Below are 21,184 nucleotides of genomic sequence, written 5' to 3'. Positions count from 1 at the left end.
TTTGCATTTAGATGCCCGGTCATGCAGGTGGTACTCAGGTTTAGAACATTTATGCCTCGCTTCAGGCTCCGATTGCACAGCGTGCAAACCACTTGTGTCGTCAGCACATTGTCTGAAGAACTGCCACGGCAGGGAACTCCTTGGAGCTGGCTTTGGTGTGCTCAGTCCCTGGGTGCGGTGGGCAGTAGCAGGCGTACTGGCTAGGGGACGGACACTTTGCTTTTGCACCCTGCTCCCTATTTTGCTGTGAGGCTGGCGCTGTGTGACCAACACCTCTTACTCCGAACTGCACACGTCACTCGCATGACCTTGATTCCATGTGGGGTCATCATCCTCCACATCATCTTCCACCCACACTTCACCCCTGTACTCCTTGCCAGTCTGCATACTGAAGAAAGCCGCAGCAGTTGGCACCTGTGTTTCATCATTAGCAGAGACATGTTGCGGTGGTCCTCCCATGTCCACATCCTGAAACATAAGTGGTTGGGGATCAGTGCACTCAATTTCTTCCACTTCTGGAGCAGGGCTAGGTGGATGGCCCTCGGAAACCCTGCCAGCAGAGTCATCAAAAAGCATAAGAGACTGCTGCATGAATGGGGCTCAGCTGCTTGGCTGATTTGCAAGGGGGTTAGATGAAAGACAGGTGCCCATGGGCTGCAGGTGCCAACTCTGCGCTTTCAGCAGGGGACCGGGAGGGAGACAATGTGAAGGAACTGGAGGCACTGTCAGCCACCCAATCTACTACCGCCTCTACTTGTTCTGGCCTCACCATTCGTATACCGGTATTCAGGCCTACAAAATAAGGCTACATGCACACGACCGTAAGTGTTTTGCGGTCCGCAAAAAAAAATGGATGACATCCGTATGCCATCCGTTTTTTTTTTTGTGGATCCATTTTAACAATGCCTAGAACGGGCAAGAATAGGACATGTTATATTTTTTTGCGAGGCTACGGAACGTACAAACCGATGCGGACAGCACACTGTGTGCTGTCCGCAATTTTTGCGGAGCCATTGAAATGAATAGGTCCACATCCTATCTGCAAAAAAAACGGAATGGACACGGAAACAAACAACATTCGTGTGCATGTAGCCTTACGCTGAACGTTCTGTTGCCTACGTGCACCTGAGGAAGGTGTTTTATTTGGGCGTGTAGCTGGCATAGATTGACCACGTCCACGTCCTCTCCCTGCAACAGGAGCTCCACCAACACCAGCAGCACCACGACCAGGGCCTCATCCATTATTTGACACTCTCCCCATTCTTTGAGGTTACCCACTGAACTAACAGACAGATTAACTATATAAATTTTCCTGTCACGTATGCAGTACAGGTGTACCTCACACAAAAAATGGGTATATGTCACCCACCGAACTAACAGACGAATTAACTACGGTATATTAATTTCCCTGTCACGGATGCAGTGCAGGTGTATCTCATACAAAAAATGGGTATATGTCACCCATTGAACTAACAGATAGATTAACTATATTAATTTCCCTGTCACGGATACAGTGCAGATGTACCTCACACCAAAATTGGGTATATGTCACCCACCTAACTAAGGCTAGTTTCACACTAGCGGCAGGGGACTCCGGCAGGCTGTTCCGGCGGGTGAACAGCCTGTCGGATCCGTCCTGCCGCTAGTTCACGTGTGCCCCTGGACTGCCGCTCCGTCACCATTGACTATAATGGTGGTGGGGGCGGAGTTCCGGCGGCGGCACGGCAGCGCAAGGCGAGAGGCAGCCGGACCGAAAGTACTGCAGACGAATTCACTATATTAATTTCCCTGTCATGTATGCAGTGCAGGTGTACCTCACACCAAAAATGGGTATATGTCACCCACCGAACTAACAGACAGATTAACTATCATATTTTTGTGTCAGGGGTACAAAGATGGTGTATTGCATCCACAAAAAAATTGCTATAGGTTACCTACAGAATTGGAGCCAATGGCAGGCAGGGACGGGGACGAGCCTCCCTAGCATCGTGGGTGATGCTAGGGAGGCTCGTCCACACCTGCCATTGGCTGCCCCCCCCCGACACTGGATGTTTTCATCCGCGCACGGGGGGAAGCTGCAGCAGCGTTGCAGGGACCAGGAGCGGAGCAGGGAGCCAGGTAAGTATATTCAATGTGAGGGGCCCAGCATATGGGGGAGATTTTTATACTCTCGGATAACCCCTTTAATGTTCCTTGTAAGCTATTCTGGAAAGATGGATTTCACGTCTGTCCATCCACCTATCTATCTGTATCATATACAATAATATAAATGATTTAGTAAAATGTAATCAGTAGGACAAAATCCCTATTTTATATTATTTTAAAAGGACTTAGTTGAAATAAAGAAAGATCCATCAGCCAAAATAAGCAAGCTTTTTGGAGAGCTAGAGGAACAGCCACATTATCAAAAAAAAGAAAGCTCCCTTTAGTTCTTCCTTTAGAATTCTGCTGCCTGCCATGTGTGTTTGGTATGTGTGTGGTCAGGCCTCACCCAGAATATTTGATTGAAACATAAGCAAGAACTGTGCAGTAGCCAGCAGGCTTTTTATCATTGAGCAGAGTCAGGGTTGAGAATTGATGGAATTGGTTTAAAAGTAGAAAACTTTCTTCTGAGAGAAGCTGTCGCCATAAAATGCAATGCAATCTGTGGGCACCATGTTATAGAGCAAGATGAGCTGAGCAGATCAATATATAGTTTTCTTCTAGTTCTGACTTCATTGTTTATCAGTGATTGATAGCATTCTCTTTGTTAGTGTGTATACAGAGATACCTGTCAGTCACTGATAGCTGTACACGGGGGAGATGTTATCAGTGATTGATAGCATTCTGTGTGTGTGTATACAGAGATAGCTGTCAGTCACTGATAGCTGTACACGGGGGGGGGGGGGGGGGGGTGTTATCAGTGATTGATAGCATTCTTTTTGTAAGTGTGTATACAGGTATAGCTGTCAGTCAGTGATAGTTGTACATGGGGGAGCTGTTATCAGTGACTGATGGAATTCTCTGTGTAAATGTCTATACAGAGATAGCGGTCAGCCACTGATATCTATACATGGGGTAGCTGTTGCCAGTGATTGATAGCATTCTTTGTGTAGGTGTGTACAGAGATAGCTGTCAGTCACTGATAGTTGTACATGGGGAGGTGTTACCAGTGATTGATAGTATTCTCTGTGTAAGTGTGTATACATAGATAGCTGTCAATCACTGATAGTTGTACACGGGGAGGTGTTATCAGTGATTGATAGCATTCTCTGCTTAAGTGTGTATACAGAGATAGCTGTCAGTCACTGATATCTGTAAATGGGGGAGGCGTTATCAGTGATTGATAACATTCTCTGTGTAAGTGTGCATACATAGATAGCTGTCAGCAACTGATAGCTTTAGACGGTGGGGGTGGGTGTTATCAGTAATTGATACCGCTAAGTGTAATATGTATACAGAGATAGCTGTCAGTCACTGATATCTGTACACAGTGGGTGGGGTTTTATTAGTGATTGATAGCATTCTCTGTGTAAGTGTGTATACATAAATAGCTGTGAGTCACTGATAGTTGTACATGGGGAAGTTGTTATTAGTGATTGATAGCACTCTGTGTGTAAGTGTGTATACAGAGATAGCTGTCAGTCACTGATAGCTGTACATGGGGAATATGTTATTAGTGATTGATAGTGTTCTCTGTGTAAGTGTGTATACAGAGATAGCTGTCAGTCACTGATAGTTGTAGTACACGGGGGAGGTGTTATCAGTGATAGCATTCTCTGTGTTTGTATACAGAGATAGCTGTCAGTCACTGATAACTGCACATGGCCTGATCTTACGTTCAGAAAGAGCAGATATATAAATGTATAAATTACAAGTTTTACTGAATCTTTTCCAACAAAACTACAGTATATATCAATCTTCTCAGCTTCTCCTGCTCTAGAACATGCTGCCTGCAGACTGCATTGCATTTCAAGGTGACAGGTTCTCTTTAACCAGAAATCAATCAGAATTAATTTGTTTGTGTCCCCCTTCCATATTACCACCATTTTGTCCTGCCAGAGAAGTCCAGAAGTAAGGCTTAATCTCAGCATAGAGATGGGAGTTGCAATGGGGAGACTTACACTATACTAAATTATACAGCAATTTTGTTACCCTTATATTCATGTACTATACTATGATCTCTAATTCTCTTTATCTGCATGGACTGGCCATGTGCTGTATATGCATTTGACAACAGTCTTTTGTAGCCTACATTTATTTGTGCCTGCATCTCTACTACTGTTTGAAATGTGTACAATTTCCATTAATGAGCTGAACGAATAATTGTACCATTATACAGGGTGGGCCATTTATATGGATACACCTTAATAAAATGGGAATGGTTGGTGATATTAACTTCCTGTTTGTGGCACATTAGTATATGTGAGGGGGGAAACTTTTCAAGATGGGTGGTGACCATGGCGGCCATTTTGAAGTCGGCCATTTTGAATCCAACTTTAGTTTTCTCAATAGGAAGAGGGTCATGTGACACATCAAACTTATTGGGAATTTCACAAGAAAAACAATGGTGTGCTTGGTTTTAATGTTATTTTTTCTTTCTTTCATGAGTTATTTTCAAGTTTCTGACCACTTATAAAATGTGTTCAATGTGCTGCCCATTGTGTTGGATTGTCAATGCAACCCTCTTCTCCCACTCTTCACACACTGATAGCAACACCGCAGGAGAAATGCAAGCACAGGCTTCCAGTATCCGTAGTTTCAGGTGCTGCACATCTCGTATCTTCACAGCATAGACAATTGCCTTCAGATGACCCCAAAGATAAAAGTCTAAGGGGGTCAGATCAGGAGATGTTGGGGGCCATTCAACTGGCCCACGATGACCAATCCACTTTCCAGGAAACTGTTCATCTAGGAATGCTCGGACCTGACACCCATAATGTGGTGGTGCACCATCTTGCTGGAAAAACTCAGAGAACGTGCCAGCTTCAGTGCATAAAGAGGGAAACACATCATCATGTAGCAATTTCGCATATCCAGTGGACTTGAGGTTTCCATTGATGAAGAATGACCCCACTATCTTTGTACCCCATATACCACACCATACCATAATTTTTTTTGTTCCAACAGTCTTGGAGGGATCTATCCAATGTGGGTTAGTGTCAGACCAATAGCGGTGGTTTTGTTTGTTAACTTCACCATTCACATAAAAGTTTGCCTCATCACTGAACAAAATCTTCTGCATAAACTGAGGGTCCTTTTCCAATTTTTGTTTTGCCCATTCTGCAAATTCAGTGCGCCGATCTGGGTCATCCTCGTTGAGATGCTGCAGTAGCTGGAGTTTGTAAGGGTGCCATTTGTGAGTAGCTAATATCCGCCAAAGGGATGTTCGACTAATGCCACTCTCCAGTGACATGCGGCGAGTGCTACGCTGTGGGCTCTTGCTGAATGAAGCTAGGACAGCCACTGATGTTTCTTCAGTAGAGACAGATTTCATGCGTCCACATTTTGGCAAATCCAACACTGAACCAGTTTCACGAAACTTAGCAAGCAGTTTGCTAACTGTAGCATGGGAGATGGGTGGTCTCGTAGGATGTCTTGCATTGAAATCTGCTGCAATGACCCGGTTACTGCGTTCACCAGACATCAACACAATTTCTATCCGCTCCTCACGTGTTAACCTCGGCGACATGTCAATGGCTGTAAACAAAGAGAAACTTGTAAATAACTCATGAAAGAATAAAGTTACGTTAAAACCAAGCACACCATTGTTTTTCTTGTGAAATTCCCAATAAGTTTGATGTGTCACATGACCCTCTTCCTATTGAAAAAACAAAAGTTGGATTCAAAATGGCCGACTTCAAAATAGCCGCCATGGTCACCACCCATCTTGAAAAGTTTCCCCCCTCACATATACTAATGTGCCACAAACAGGAAGTTAATATCACCAACCATTCCCATTTTATTAAGGTGTATCCATATAAATGGCCCACCCTGTATAACTAAGACGCATAGTCCTTGTTTACACAGTACACATCTCAAGCTGCATCGAAAATCAGATTAAACCATAGATTTCAAATTGGGCATGCTATAAAATGCTAGCTAGCTTGTACATTAATATCTAAATTTGCAATTGAATTAGACCCTGCATTATTCAGCAGAAAATACTACATAGGGATTTATGGGACATAGTCCTGCATCTAGCATCTGTTAGAACTTGTGTTGCCAATGCTCAAGAAATAAAATAAAAAACTCTCTAAAGAAAGGCTTACACGGTTTCAGTGATGCTGTTTTTTATGCAATTTCTTAACTCCAAGCTAGACAAGGGATCCTAAATGTAGAGAAGCCTGTTATTTATCAAAAAAAGACATATCAAAGTATGAGTTTAGTCTAAGTGATTAGTGAGAAACCGCAACAGTATGAGCTTGTAGTTATGCATGGGGAACACATGGTTGCCCAACTTTTACATGCAGTCTGCTCCGTGAATAGATTATGCAATTTGCCACTTATTTGCTGCCCAATGAAAATTCTTACTACCAAGTTTATTCTTTTTTCTATAAATGTTCAAAGAGAAAAATGACTTGATATTGAAAAATGATGCTCTATTTGTAGATTAGATGACTGCAATTTACAATTTGAAGTTCAAGATCTACAAATCTGTCTATGGTGCTCCTTGACCATATATGTCAGGGAAATCTAAACCTATATGACAAGGTGCCTGTAAACTTTAATAAACCAGTGTGTGTGGAAAGAGTATATGGAGGGAATTTATCATGAGGGTAATATGTGAAGTCAGTTTTGCTTGAGTCTGCGTCAACATTTTTGTTTTTACCTCAAATTTATCAAACGTAGCACATTGTTAAATTTAGTGCGTATTTAAATTGCACACTTTTGTCTAGACAGACAGACCTCTAGTTTTTCTGCACCACCGCTCAACTGGAGTGAATATGTGACTTTTTTTAAATAAATCTTGAGTGAGACACAATAACATAGCTAACCACACTCTCTTTCCCACCCACTTTTCAAGTAACCCCAAAATGTTGCAAAACCTTATTTTACGGGGCTTGACAAATTGCCCCCCATGTACTTTTTTAATGAGAGTCCATAACAGATGTATGCAATTGTATAGGTATGTCTCAGACATACAATTTGTGGACTGTTTCAAGTGACTGTACCAGTCATAACCACTGAGCGCAATGAGAGCTTAGCCTTACAGGTGGGATTTTAAAAATATCTATTTTTTATCATATTAATGGGTTGATTGATTACCTATAAAATTCTTCCTGCTTTGTACATGATACATGTGTGCAAAAGAAAGGACTAGAGAGGCCTGATGTGAATGCCGACCATCTCTGTATAGTTCTGTAGACTATATAAGCATATAGATGGGGTAAAGCACAGCAGAAAGGGAAAAAAACCAAGGCAATACTGGCTCCATAATATTGCTTTATTGATACTGTTCAGGGATAGCCAGCATACGTAGTCTCTGAGCACTGAACTGTCTACTTGGTCATCTATTATACATATATCATGCAAATCTTATAGTGCTATATAATGGGTAAACATCTTTTGATTACACATGAAAAGTTAAAACATAGTTATTACAATAATGAAAAGCCTGGTTTGTACAGAGATGCCATATTATCCATTCAATTGATCACAGTAATGTGCAAATATTAAATATGGCTTTTATAATTTCTTTCAAAAAGTAAGACATGATACACAGCATTATATTTATTCAAGCCAGATACCTTCAATCAGCTTGTAATTCAGGCATTTTTCCAGAAGAGGGCATTGATTACTAAGGCACAACATTAGTTACATTGTATTCTCAATTAGACCATGCTAGAGTTTGGTTACACGTCGTAAAAATGTATCACTAGTATTTAGCTGCTACTTGTACAATAGATAATAAACAGGATCATACTACATATCTTTACTATACTCCAAATTATATTAACACAAATGGACACAGTTCACATAGCACTGTATTGTCAGCCATTTTTGGTAACATTCCCGGTATACAGCTTTAGGCAATTTGTGGCTGTCCAGCTGTTTTTGAATTACAACTCCGAGCATGCGTTGCCACCTGGCATTCTGGGAAGTGTAGTTTAGCAACAGCTGCAGAGGCACATGTCAACCACTCCTACTGTAGAAGAATTACAGATATAAGGCTTTTGTGAAACCCAAACAAATATTTACAATCTTCTAGTCAACTATGTACAATTTACACTTAGTTTTGTTGCTTTTACTCTGCTGAAACTTCTTGTATTTTATCTAAAGTGCTTGCTTTCAGGATTGAGCAACATGATGCATACAATATACTGCACTTGGCGGTGATCATGATGATAACACCCAATACAATGCATGGTGTTATTATATGTCAGGCAACATCTTAGCTTAATGTAGCTGCCTTTGATAATTTGCTAGGCGAGAAAAGCGGAGCATTGCTTAATTTGTGTGTAACCCAATATGCCTTAAAATTGAGCTAGTTATGTCAATGGCAGGAACAGATGTTTTATACTACTAAGCATCATCTAGGGATTAAAACAAGTTTTAACATGCATGTATGTTTATTAGATTTTTATGTGCTTTTATCTTTTGTGTGCTCTGCTTCCAAATTAAGAACAAAACATTCTTTTATTTCAAATGAATTTCATGATACGGATTAAATAGAGTATAAAAAGTTTGATTGGTTGTTTTTGAGGTGCAGAGATTAAGGCGAGTTTGCTGGATCTTTTGTACATACATCCAATCTTTGCCTTTTTCTTCTTGACAATAAAGTCTGCATCCACCCAGATCAGCATGCTTGAACAATTGCATCAAAGTCCATTGCACCGAAAATACTTCTTTTGGTAGCAAACAGAAAGCTGTGATTCATTCTAATGCCACAAATTTAAACATTTAAGGCACTGCTGGCATCCAGTGGTGCCAAAAGAATCAGTCGTGGTTCCCTGCCTTCAGTTTTGTCAAGTATTTCAGTTAGATTCCATATAATACATAGAATGTTTTTTTCATTTTCATATTTTTTTTTCTTGAGATGATCATTCTGCTGAAGACTAAACACATCTGCCTTGGAGGACATAGAATCTCCATAATATGAAGAAAGGGCCTGGTGACGAGTCCAATCCAGTCTTCACTTTAGGGCAGATAGGGGACAGATGTCTTTCTGATAAGTCCAGGATTGTCAGAGCTATGTGTGAACATTGTTGCTGGACAAGTCATTCCTTATGATCTCATTTACTGCAAAAATAAAACAAGGAAAAAAGGTTAAATCTATCCGATACAATGACTGAATACGAAATGTACAGTTTTGTTGAATATACCTATGAATAATACCCAGATCTAGATATAGCTACAGGCGGAATAGGACCCTCACTAAACAAAGTCTAATGGGTAACTCATTAACTGTGCTGTAACCAAATACATCAGAATAACTACATTTACCCAAGGATACTATATTGTACATCTCTACAGCACCAATAAATCTACATAATGATCTGGATGTGACATCTGGACACAGCAATGCCTATGTAAACCTAAACCTAAACATAATAAAAATCTCTTATATATCATCATAGAAAATAACAGTAACACATAGTAATGTTATTATAAATCGGAGAAACAATATTTGGGCCGAAATACAATATTCTTGAGATAAAATGCTGTGCTATTAAACAGTAGACACAACGGGGGCCTTGGATTAAAGAGGGTCTTGTTCAGAAGAGAGAATAATAATTGTTAAAAGACATTAAAGTTGAGATTTTTAGACTTTTTTCTTAATTTTTTATTTTAAGCATGTCCTTTATGTTTACAGGCCAGAACACTGGTATGACAAATATAGAATAGATATGATATATTATAGGGTGGACATTTAGGAACTGGCATCACCAGTATGATTTTTTTTGTAGCCAGGTAATAAGAAGTAGATATCATAGATATAGACCATTGACCATTAATTGAAGCAACCCACAAGCATGCCAGGAGAAAGTCTGTAGGTGCAGTGACTATGGGGCATATGTCCAGTCCAGTGTGATGGCCATGGTAAACCATATCATTAATTAAGATCAGGAAGCTCCTATCTGGTGTCAATAGGACCTAGGGGCCTGTGATCTCAGTGATCCTCCATTACTATACACAGTAACACATCATGAATGTGAAACCATTTAACTGTGGAGACCAGGTTTTTCCAACTTGTACATTTTCATGTTTCAAACATCTACATAAAGCCATTTCCTTCATGTAGAGATCAATGTTTTTGTTTGCTGCGTTTTATGTATATGAGGTACGTTGATGTTTTTATATTTTTTAACATCATTTTAGCCACTTTCAATCATGACCCCCAGTATGTTTCCCTACTAGGAAACAGTAAAAGACTTCCAAACAATGTAGAAATGAGGCCTGGGATTTGAGCACAGCTGGGAGCAGCTTGACTTCCGAGTATAGACATCAGCTCTCAGCTGTTACGTCTCATCTCCTCTCTATTTTCCACTGTTCCACTTTAGCTATGTGTTATAATGTGGAGCATGACAATAAAGAACAAGCCATTTTTCTACAAAAACATAATCTTCAGATGGAGAGATAACACTCCGTTAGCTGGTGCTTTTTGTGTCGTTGTCATCTTGTCCTGTACACTGTCAGGCTATACAGTTCCCACACTCATCATTTCATGTCAATTTATCAGCCTGTGTTTTTTGGCAAATGGACAGGAAATGACTGAACCTGGCAAAGGCCATCAAAAGCAAGCTGTACAACATCCCTCCTGTTTCCATCCCTCCCCAGTCCACCCACTCAATACCACCTCTGCCACCACAAGCACCTGATTACCACAGAGATACTCTAAATGTCAGCAGATACAAGCACCCCGATCATTCTCCTTGGACACAAATAAATGTCTATCTTGACAAAGAATTAATAGGTTTCCTTTTACTTGAAACATATCCCAGCATAGTGCGTGTTAAAGGGCTTATCCTACAAATTCAAAACTGATTTTACTCCCATATCCGGAAGACTTGCTTGCCTTTCTGTGGGTGGGCTGCAGCACATCAAGTACCAGCATCCCCCAGAATGCAATGAAATTAGCTCTTGTTAACCCCTTCCTCCCCTGCTTATAACATAGTCCCTCACATATAGCCCCCATAATTTCCTTCTCCACTGTGTAGAGAGAAGGTAGCAGGGAATCTGCTGAGCATGGTAGCAGGATCAGATGAGCCAGAAGGATAAACAGAAGTAAAATGTATTGTTCATAAAATATTGACCACCGTTTTTATTGCATGTACGGTATATTGCAACAATACTTCATTTAAAATGCCTATTCATTCATAATACTTTTGTAGGATAACCCCTTTAAGCTGACTATACACACTACATCAGTGTCGACATTGGTCAGAGTGGGTGACCATCTAATGAATATGGGCGACGTTCCGACACTCCCTTGACGGCAGATGTTGGAGCGATAAGCATTGGCTGTTGGATTTCAACTGCTCAGTCCTTTTGCCCTTGGAGAGATAATTTGCTACCAGAGATGACGGGCAGCGACCTTCTCCCCTCTTTCTGTGCAGGACACATAAATGTTCTGCTGTGCATGCATCTGTATGGAGTGGTTTAGAGATAGCTGTTGGCAGAATAAACCTTTTGGTCAACAGCTATTGAATGTGCATTGCCAGCTTTAGGCTATGGCAGCATTAACTTCCATAGATGATGTGTGAGCATCCAATCGGGTTGGGTTCCAGAACTATGGAACCTTTTACACATATCTGTTCAGATATTCCTACAGGCTACGCTATATACTGAATATTTAAAAAAGGTGATCACGAATTCTTTCAGAGTCAAAACAATTGCAGTAATTATGCTCTTCTTCTTTTTTTCTACAACTGATATGTTGCCTATAAATCTATCATTTGTCTGTGAATCAAAGGTTGACTCTAATTAACGTTGCATCGTTCTATGTTTCTATTCCGTACATACATACTGACGCATCTGCTTGTTCTTTATGAAGTGTCAGCTCTCTAAAATAAACCTATGAACAAAGAAACATCTACTCAAATCAGAAAGAGGAAGAATTAACAGCCTGAGGAATCTCAGTATGGGTTTCCCCAACACAACCCACCAGAACACCTGAAAGCTGCCTCAAAGAGAATACCCTGGTGGGCGTCAGTGGAACAGCTAGCCATATGTTTGTGGCAAGTACAGCTGCATCAGACAAGATACACATTTTGTACTGTTCCCACAGCCTGCTCATCAACAGATATGGGCACATAACTGATGTTCAGCATTGGAGCTTCAGAACAGAAGAATCTATAAAAACATTTCAAATGCAATTGAAGGCATTTGCAACATGCTTGCAGTAAAAAAAAAAAAAAAGTCGTCTTTGAGACTCATGTAAGGCAGGTTTGTGAAGACTTTACTTTCCATGTCTTTCCATTTCTGCTGCAGATCTCTTCTTCATAATGCACTAAAAGGAAGTTATCATTGGCTGCCTTGTGACAGCTACAGTGGGGTTGCAGCACGGCCCCGGTCACTCTGTCCGCAAGCCTGAAAGCTCACATTACACTTGACTTTCCGTCCTCATCACTCTCACACAGTGCCATATTGAAGGGAATGTATCGTAAAGCATGAAAGTAAATGTAGCCAAAACACAGCATAGCGCCCCATTTTAATTCTAGGCTAGAAACTATCATTTACACATTGCAGTGCACATCCTTAGAGGTTTACAAGTGCATCACTGGAGGCACACTTTAATATTTTTGTGATTTTTATGAGCTTTTATTAATTGCGAGCTTTCAAAATTTGTAAATGATATACTTGTATAATATCCATTTCTCCGACAGCTTATATTGTGTTCTACCTACAGAGTTCTTTTCAGCCCACATTACCCTTACATATTTATTACACAATTTAAAACCCTGGCCCCTATGTTTCTCTGATGACATCAGGTTTTGGCATGTTCAGTATCTGACGGCTGTCTATTTTAGCAAGCCTGATACAAAGTCAGTGGTTTCATGATATAGACGTATAATCTAGCTGTATTTTCCTGCCCACAGCTCCTTAATTGAGTGCTATTACTAAGAAAGATTATATTTTAAGGTTTGTGCTGCCAATGAAATTCACTATGTAAGTGGTACAGTCAGAATATATTAAAGGGCTTTTTTTAACTTTAGCCCATTTATGCATAAATAATAAGAGGGTTTCCCATTACATGTTTTTTTAATACTGCCCTCCCCCCTTTCATTCCCACTGAACTGAGCACCACCGTATGTAAACATTTCCATGCCACTCATGTCCATACATGTCCCCCCCTATCTCACAGTCTGTACAATTTTGGGAATACCCATAAATTGTACAGCAAGTGTGTCCTACCCGGCTGTGTCCCAAACTGTCAGTATGACACCCTTTCAGTGCAAAGATAGTGAAAGAAAGAGGAGTTTCATGTATGGATCTGAGAGCAGCACCCACTGCAGTGTTACATACAGTGGCACTCAGGTCAATGGGCACCATACGAAGGGCATTTAAAAAAAAATACTGAATGGGAAAGATCTCTTATTCATCAATAAAATCAAGTTGTGCAATATTATAACAGCCAAAACATTAACATAATTAAGCTAAATTATCATCTGAGGGATATAGTCTCCCTTAAAGGGGTTGTCTGACTTCAATCTGATTTCAATACACCCTATTAAGAACGGTTGAGATATGGGAGGGAACTTTTGTTAAAGACCGTCTTCTGTTATCCAAACTAGAGAGCACCTATAAAGAACATATTTCTCTCTCTGAAGGGCCTTACACATACATATGTTATTTCAGGCATTTCAATGGCAACTTTGCACTGCCTTCATCCCTATGTGGTGGTGCTATAAAGGATATTAAACTCACAGGTAACAGTGTTGGAGGTCCCATAATTTGGGGACCTTTCTTATCTAGTTCTAAGCAGACGTCCCCTTTAACCAAGAAAGGAGAACAAAGGAAGCATTCCCGTAAGAAATAGTAGGGGATCTATTCTTATGTTCTCACTTCAGTTGAAGAATGGAGGAAAAAGTGGCTTTTTCAGACGCTAGCTATTCTATGACTATTTATAGAAGGTACCGTATATACTCGAGTATAAGCCGACCAGAATATAAGCCGAGGCCCCTAATTTTACCCCCCAAAAATGGGAAAAATTATTGACTCGAGTATAAGACTAGGGTGGGAAATGCAGCTATAATGCAGAGTGTATGTGTATATAATGCACACACTCTACATTATATACACACATCTGCAAGAGGGTGACTCAGATTGATGGGAGTCTGACTCTGACTCCCTGTATTTAATGCAGAGTGTGTGTGTATATAATGCACACACTCTGCATTAAATACAGGGAGCCATCCACAGATCTCCCCCCTAAACAGTGCCATCCACAGATCTCCCCCCTAAACAGTGCCATCCACAGATCCCCCCCCTAAACAGTGCCATCCACAGATCCCCCTACAGTGCCATCCACAGATCCCCCTCCCCGACGCTCACAGCAGTATATTTATAAACTAATCAGTAACTACCGGTACTTTAACTTTAATCATTGCTCATTGCTGAGCTCTTTACTCGGATTATTTGGATATCTTACTTTGTCTTAGCTCCGGTAATAGCAGGCAGTGCGGGGGGCGGCGCTCACTCACTGACGTCACGCGCCTGCTCCCACTAGGTGGTGCAGGCGCGTGACGTCAGTGAGTGAGCGCCGCCCCCCGCACTGCCTGCTATTACCGGAGCTAAGACAGACCTAGACTCGAGTATAAGACGAGGGGGCTTTTTGAGCACAAAAATATGTGCCAAAAAACTCGTCTTATACTCGAGTATATATGGTATGTAGTTGTACTTTTTTTTTTGCATATTCACAGTAATCTCTATGAAATGCTTGCATAAGTATGCATATAATAAGTACACAGACAACATTTTTATAATGGTTGCTACATGGACTAGTAAGTAAATACACTGTACTGCAGTGGTGGTGAACTGACCTGTATCTGCATCTAAATTACAAAGTGCCGTAACATTGTGTGCTTTGTTGTATAAGCACAGCATAAACCTGTTGTCTGGTTTAGAAAACCCAGTTGTGACTACCATATTAGATTCATAACCGTAACATATTAGTCTGGAGAGATGTTTCATTAAGCTTCTCTTGCAGACCCGTCACCTACATGGATCACACATCCCACTGATTCCAACTGGTGAATGTAGTAATTCTTAATCTGTTCCGCGGTTGTCCATCTGGGCCTATAGTGGGACAAACCTCTTTAAGTACACGGTGAGCTGATAATATTCACTATTCTATGGAAAATGAAACAAAAGGCCCTTCAATATGAACCTATAGATAATATATCATACATTTTTAACATTTGATGCTAGTATATATACGCTTGGTTCATATATGATGAATACAGCAAAAAAAGGCAATGATGTTACCTGGTAACCTATAGAATTTCAGTTTTCTTCTTTCTAGAGCTGGCTATAAAATGAAGGCTATGTCATACCTGGTTCAATGTACATTTTTTGATAACTCAGCCCTGTTAGTTGCAAAAGACATGTCAAAACAATTTTACCAGTTGAATTTTATTATTGTTGAACCGTTACTTTGTTTTTTTACAGGTAACCAGCATTCCCAATCAACAATATTTTTTGTACATTTTCATATGTATATTTTCCATTAGTAAAAACATGACCAGTTGAATGGCTGAGAACTTCAAGTAACCCGTGACATTCAACACATATTATACAGAATTGTAGGATGAAGTTGCTTTCTTGTTTCAAACTATCAAAAGAGATAGTAAAACAGGATGTGGCGAGCTGTTAGACCACACATAAATGTTCTCAGTTGAACATGTTTTTTTCTGCCCTCCCACGTCTTTCATTTCTTCAAGTCAGAAGATGGAAACTCAATGTTCAAGAACAGAAATCACAGCAACATTATGTGAAGCTTGGTCATACCCTGATTTCACTGACGGTGTTCGATTTCACTTTGAAAGTGGATATTAATAACAACAGATATACATGTGCACTTTTTATATTACTCATGAATGCTATTATTGCCACTGTCACTAACCAAAAATACTTTTATTGGGTTGTACAGTAAAAAGTGGTTTATTTTGAAAAGACTTTAGAGAGCATTGTCTTCTATAACTGGAAATGTGAACCTGAATTATTGTCATTGTAAATATACTGTGGTGGGAATTTATCAATGTAGGTGTATTTCAGGTTAGTTTTAGATTGGATTTGCCATGCACACCTTTTCCAAATTTATGAAAATTGGAAAACGGTAATAATAAATTTGGCATAAGCACAATGTCACACATGCTTCATAAATGGGTCACAAAAGTGATCTACTCTGAAAGGCGCAATTCTCAAAAAATCCCAAAGCCCTTACTTGCGAGGTTTTTAAAGCCAGAATTCGAGTGTACAGTGCTTGATAACTTCTCCTCTATGTGTTCTCTTGTGTTATCTTAGATTTATTGACCACTAATGGTTGCCACTGCACTGCCTATAAAGGGTGAGTTTACCCAGTGCAGTTTTTCATGTGTAAGGTAAAAAAAAGGGAATGGTCCAAAAAGAGGTTAACATTAGTAAAAATGTAAGTAAAAAACAAACAAAAAACTTACATGATATTTCTGGTGCCTTTAAGAATCACAGTCTACTGAAACTGCACTACTTGAACCTGGACTAAAGGTGACTATACAGCTATCCACCCCAACTCTTTCATATACATGCATACTTGGACTGGCCGAGTATGTATGTTTGCTGCCTAGTGAGAAGGGGATAAAACTGCAAAATACCCAAGGAAACAAAGCATCAAGAATGTAGAAATCCAGACATGGTGGGGACAGTTAGGTTGCCCCCTTACCCATTAGATTATTGGCACTGAAATTGCATCTGCAATCAGCAGTGTCAGTAGATGTAGGTGGATGAGCAGGCACTGGTGGATGAGCAGGAATATGGTGGTAAGGCCTCTCTGTTTCAGAAAGTATTTTTACTAAGAAGATTTATCAAGCAGTACTAAATATAAGCATTGGCCAGTAAATTAGAAAGACTATAACTGTGATTTTCAAATACACAGCGCCCTATTGCTGGGCATGTCTAGGGGTCCAAATAGTCAATTATGAATAAACAGAATGCACAGTCTATCAGGCAGTATACAAACTTTGGGCTATGAATGACTCTTGATTCTGACGCAATGCATACATAATATCTTTGGTCGGCAAGGCTGCTCTGTGGTCAGTTCTTTCACATAGTCCAGGTAGACCGTCCTGCACACAGAACACTGAAAGGAAGTGAGATATGATTCTAACGTGTTGATTTTCCATAAATAGAAAGTGTAGGTGAACATCTTGTTATGTCTTATTTTAGATTATACTGCCAACCACAATGATCTGGTAACATATTTTTGTAAACTATGGTTCACATACATCAAATTTTTTGTTCACTTTTGCTACTTCTACGACAGTTTGCATGTCTGTATAGAGAAAGGCATATTTATAATATCAACATACCATTCAGCCTATATTAATTATACAATAATATATCTGTAATATGTTTATTAAAATAAATCTGACAGTACTTGCACATGACAGAATATCAAATACAGGAGTGAGTATTAGGGCCCATTCAGACGGCTGTAGTGCTTTGCAGATGCGCAAAACACGGATGCCGGCCATGTTCGTTCCGCCATTTGTGAACCGCACATGGCCGCAACCATAATAGAAAATGCCTATTCTTGTCTGCGATTGCGGGCAAGAATAGGACATGTTCTATCTTTAGCTGCGGTATGGAATAACGGTGTGCTGTCCGCATCTTTTGAGGGCCCATAGATAGTTTTTTTTATGGATTAGATGCAGACCTAGTCACTTCTATGGGGCCCTTTTCTTCTGTTCTATGGCTCCGCTAAACCAATAAAACATGTCCTATACTTGTCTGTGAAAATCAGGACCTAGCCCTATTAAAGTCTACGGGTCAGCAAAAAGGTTTTTTGTGGACATGCTGAACTGTCCGCAAAAAAACTGATCCACATTTTTGCGGACAGCATACGGCAGTCTGAATGAGCCCTTACTGTGTTGATTTGCATTCTGGGAAGTGTAGTCCTTACACCAGTTCTTTACAATAACCTTAAAGGGATTCTGTCACCACATTTTACCCCCTACAGTAGAACATAGCTACTTGTAGGTCTCCCTGAGCTGTATTAAATGATGCCCTTATTAACTAATACTCTTGATTTATTTCTTTATAAAATCGATTTTAGTGATATGCTAATGACTTACATAAGGTGCACAAGGGGATGTCCTTTCCTAACTTGGTGCCCAGCCGCACCCCTCGGTCCGGTGCCCAGCGCCGCCCAGCGCCATGCTTGTGCATGCGCACTTCGCTCGACGATGACATTACCTGTAGTCCGCACGGGTGCAGACTACAGTGTGTAGTGCGCACGCGCCGGATTTCAAACAGGCTCAGGGATTACGTCAGCGTGCCAGCTCTAAAATATATTATATTAGAGGCGGCGCTGGACTCAGGAAGGCGGCGCTGGGCACCGGACCAAGGGGTGCGGCTGGGCACCAAGTTAGGAAAGGACATCCCCTTGGGCACCTTATGTAAGTCATTAGCATATCACTAAAATCGATTTTATAAAGAAATAAATCAAGACTATTAGTTAATAAGGGCATCATTTAATACAGCTCAGGGAGACCTACAAGTAGCTATGTTTTACTGTAGGGGGTAAAATGTGGTGACAGAATCCCTTTAATGGGATACTTCCATCAGAAAGGAGTATTTAAAAAAAAAAAACATTCATAGAATACACTTTTTATTTTTTAGAATGTATGGCTGTTTTTGTTTTTCATTTCGGGAGTACATACCAATGAAAATGAAATACAAATGATAAGGCCTCCTAAATAGATAGATAACCCATTGTCTGTTTACTGCTGCTGAGAGGTGAAGCTGTTATTTGCAAGGCAATCCTCACTATAATAGTAAGCGTAGAATTGACAGTATGACAGCTGTATTGTTCTGGTGATAGGCCAAGTTAAAGATGCCTACATTGATTCTTGTAATGTGTAATGCTCTTATTGAGTCACCCCCACACTTTGGCCCCAGTAATGGCCATAGTTGCTGTGCTAAAAGTCCACACAAAGAAGTGCCAGGAAAGGAAGGAGAATAAATGGTGTGACTTCAAAAATACTATTGAGAAAAGAACCCACCTGTTTTTATAAAAAATAATTACATAGAATAGTGGTGGGTTGTTAATATTTGCTAAAAAAAAATGTTTGATGGAAGTGTACTTTATGGTTGTCTGGGATAATGTTTTTCTACAGGGAGGAAAAGCTTTAATAAAAAATGAAAAAATAAATATCAGTTGAATCCCCACCAATCCAGCACTGCCACTCTGCTGGTCCCCGCCAGTTTCCTGTCATGAATATAGATAACTCTGAGACTAATTATTGGCTGCAGTAGTTACACGGCAGTAAACAGCAGTAAATTGGGAACACCAGAGCAGTGCTGCTGGAGCGGCAGGGGATTAAAGGGCATCTGTCAGCAGATTAGTACCTAGGGAACTGGCTGACCTGTTGTATGTGCACTTGGCAGCTGAAGGCATCTGTGTTGGTCCCATGTTCATATGTGCCCACATTGCTGAGAATGTGAATGATCCTGTAGGAGCAACAGGGGCATTGCTGTTACTCCTAGAGGCTCTGTTTTCTCTGTTACTGCCGCATCCTCTCCACTTTGACAAGACCTTGTGTGATAACACTGCCTGGTCCTGTAAATCAAAGTGCAGAGAAAGCAGAGCCTCTAGGAGTAACAGCAACGCCCCCATTGCTCCTAGAGGCTCATTTGCATATACACTCACCTAAAGAATTATTAGGAACACCTGTTCTATTTCTCATTAATGCAATTATCTAGTCAACCAATCACATGGCAGTTGCTTCAATGCATTTAGGGATGTGGTCCTGGTCAAGACAATCTCCTGAACTCCAAACTGAATGTCAGAATGGGAAAGAAAGGTGATTTAAGCAATTTTGAGCGTGGCATGGTTGTTGGTGCTAGACGGGCCGGTCTGAGTATTTCACAATCTGCTCAGTTACTGGGATTTTCACGCACAACCATTTCTAGGGTTTACAAAGAATGGTGTGAAAAGGGAAAAACATCCAGTATGCGGCAGTCCTGTGGGCAAAAATTCCTTGTGGATGCTAGAGGTCAGAGGAGAATGGGCCGATTGATTCAAGCTGATAGAAGAGCAACGTTGACTGAAATAACCACTCGTTACAACCGAGGTATGCAGCAAAGCATTTGTGAAGCCACAACACGCACAACCTTGAGGCGGATGGGCTACAACAGCAGAAGACCCCACCGGGTACCACTCATCTCCACTACAAATAGGAAAAAGAGGCTACAATTTGTACGAGCTCACCAAAATTGGACTGTTGAAGACTGGAAAAATGTTGCCTGGTCTGATGAGTCTCGATTTCTGTTGAGACATTCAAATGGTAGAGTCCGAATTTGGCGTAAACAGAATGAGAACATGTATCCATCCTCTGATGGCTACTTCCAGCAGGATAATGCACCATGTCTCAAAGCTCAAATCATTTCAAATTGGTTTCTTGAACATGACAATGAGTTCACTGTACTAAAGTGGCCCCCTAAGTCACCAGATCTCAACCTAATAGAGCATCTTTGGGATGTGGTGGAACAGGAGCTTAGTGCCCTGGATGTGCATCCCTCAAATCTCCATCAACTGCAAGATGCTATCCTATCAATATGGGCCAACATTTCTAAAGAATGCTATCAGCACCTTGTGGAATCAATGCCACGTAGAATTAAGGCAGTTCTGAAGGCAAAAGGGGGTTCAACACCGTATTAGTATTGTGTTCCTAATAATTCTTTAGGTGAGTGTATTAGAACATCATTTTTCTCAGTAACTGCTGCTCAGTTTTCGTGGTTCAAAAGGTTGATAAAAGGTGCAGTAAGTAATATTATATGACTGTATATATGGATCCCTCAACCACGTAACCAAATGTAAAGACACTTCTTGCTAAAATTAGAAAACATGACAGGTTAAGTGTTTGACAATAATCTTTTTACTAATATTATAGCACATAAAAGATCAGAAGATAAAAGTGATCCCCTGTTCTACAACCTAATCCTGGAGGGGGAGCACTGAAAGGCATGTAAACGGGAGTCCATAGGAAAAGTCATGAAGTAA

General features: G+C 40.5%; 1 protein-coding gene across 4 annotated transcripts in view; it reads right to left on the bottom strand.

The window, feature by feature from the left end:
• Window positions 1-8,925: 8,925 nt before the first annotated feature.
• Window positions 8,926-21,184, bottom strand: part of NFATC1 (nuclear factor of activated T cells 1) — a 202,191-nt gene continuing 189,932 nt past the window's right edge. For all 4 annotated transcript variants that reach the window (XM_040433493.1, XM_040433494.1, XM_040433498.1 and 1 more), the window contains one exon: window positions 8,926-9,222. In XM_040433493.1, coding sequence (XP_040289427.1) covers window positions 9,173-9,222 — 50 coding nt within the window. In that variant the 3' untranslated portion in view covers window positions 8,926-9,172. The remainder of the gene's footprint in view (window positions 9,223-21,184) is intronic.

The sequence above is a fragment of the Bufo bufo genome, chromosome 5 (genome assembly GCF_905171765.1).
Source record: "Bufo bufo chromosome 5, aBufBuf1.1, whole genome shotgun sequence".
In the NCBI taxonomy this organism is placed as follows: domain Eukaryota; kingdom Metazoa; phylum Chordata; class Amphibia; order Anura; family Bufonidae; genus Bufo; species Bufo bufo.
This window is presented reverse-complemented; position numbering and strand designations above follow the sequence as displayed.